Raw genomic sequence first — 1195 nt, forward strand, 5'->3', positions numbered from 1 at the left:
GGGACCGGGGAGGGGCCCGGGGCGCCTGGGGACCCGCGAGGGCAAGCTGAGCTGCAGGCAGTGCCGGTCAAACCGCGGTACCCGGGGGGTGTGCACTGGAAGGAAGGCGCAAGTGTGAATGGGGTAACCACTTGGACATTTTTTTTAAGGTTTACTTTAAATGAGCAAATGCATGTGAATTCCGTCTAGAGAGAGCTTCCAAGGTCGTCACGATCCCCTTCTCGCCGGGATCCCACACTCGAAACCCCTGGCAAAAGAGGTCGCAAAGGTGTCCCGGGGTAGCAATTCCATTCCCACCCATCTTGGGGAAACTAACCAACTGGGTCTCGGGCGAGCCCCGGGGAACCGCACCCCGGAACAAAGAGGAGGTGCAGGCCCCCCCCCCAGATGCCTATAGCCCGCCGAGTCTTGGGATTTAAACCCCGCGGCAAAGCCAGCTGTGTTTACGGNGGAAGGGAACCCGAACTCTGGACGTTTTTCCCAAACTGGGAGCTGGGCGTTCGATCCCACTGGCACAGAACTCCAGTCAACTCGGCCCACGGCGGCTGCCCCTTGGGGGTGGGGAGGGGCAGGAAAGAGGGGCAGGAGAGGGAGGGACGGCGGAGGGGCTGGCGAGAGCGGGGAGGAAACAGGTGAGCTCANCAGCTGAGCTCCCCCGCCGCCCCTCGGGAGTCCAGCGCGACGGGCCCCGCACGCCACCGTCCCGACCTGGAGAGGCACTTACCGGCTTTACAGGGGTCCTTGTAGTCGATCGTGTCCGCTTTATCTTCTTCGTTCCCATCCAACGTGTAATCGTAGTCGAGGCCCGCGCAGACCCACAGCTCCCCGTACAAAACAATCCCCGAGGCCGCCAGCCACACGAGCATCCTCGGGGGAAGCGTTTCCAACCCCATCCTCCTCCCCTGGAGGAAAAGGAAGGGACGGGACCGGGAGGTGAGGCGTCCGCGGTCCGCGCCGAGGTGCGGCGCGAGGGGACCCGGTGCTCCTCTCCCTGCCGGGAGGCTCCGCGGCGACCCTGGGGCGTTCAGGTGTCCGAGGACATGCGGATGCCGTCGGGACAGCAGGCAGGGCGAGAACTGCCTGTTACCCCCAGCTGCAGGGAGAAGTTGGCCAGGGGCCCGCGGGTGGGCGGAGGGCAGGTGAGGAGCTGGGCTCCCGGAGGCGGGGAGGGGCGGCTGCGGGCGCCCTCGGCTCC

The 1195-nt window shown here is 65.6% G+C and overlaps 1 protein-coding gene across 1 annotated transcript in view; it reads right to left on the minus strand.

Annotated features, from left to right (window-relative positions):
* TLL1 (tolloid like 1) overlaps positions 1-893 on the minus strand; it is a 210187-nt gene extending 209294 nt beyond the window's left edge. Inside the window, exon 1 of the mRNA XM_077752745.1 lies at positions 725-893. Coding sequence (XP_077608871.1) covers positions 725-893 — 169 coding nt within the window. The remainder of the gene's footprint in view (positions 1-724) is intronic.
* Positions 894-1195: the final 302 nt, after the last annotated feature.

Source organism: Crocuta crocuta, unplaced genomic scaffold (assembly GCF_008692635.1).
Source record: "Crocuta crocuta isolate KB4526 unplaced genomic scaffold, BGI_CrCroc_1.0 scaffold346, whole genome shotgun sequence".
In the NCBI taxonomy this organism is placed as follows: domain Eukaryota; kingdom Metazoa; phylum Chordata; class Mammalia; order Carnivora; family Hyaenidae; genus Crocuta; species Crocuta crocuta.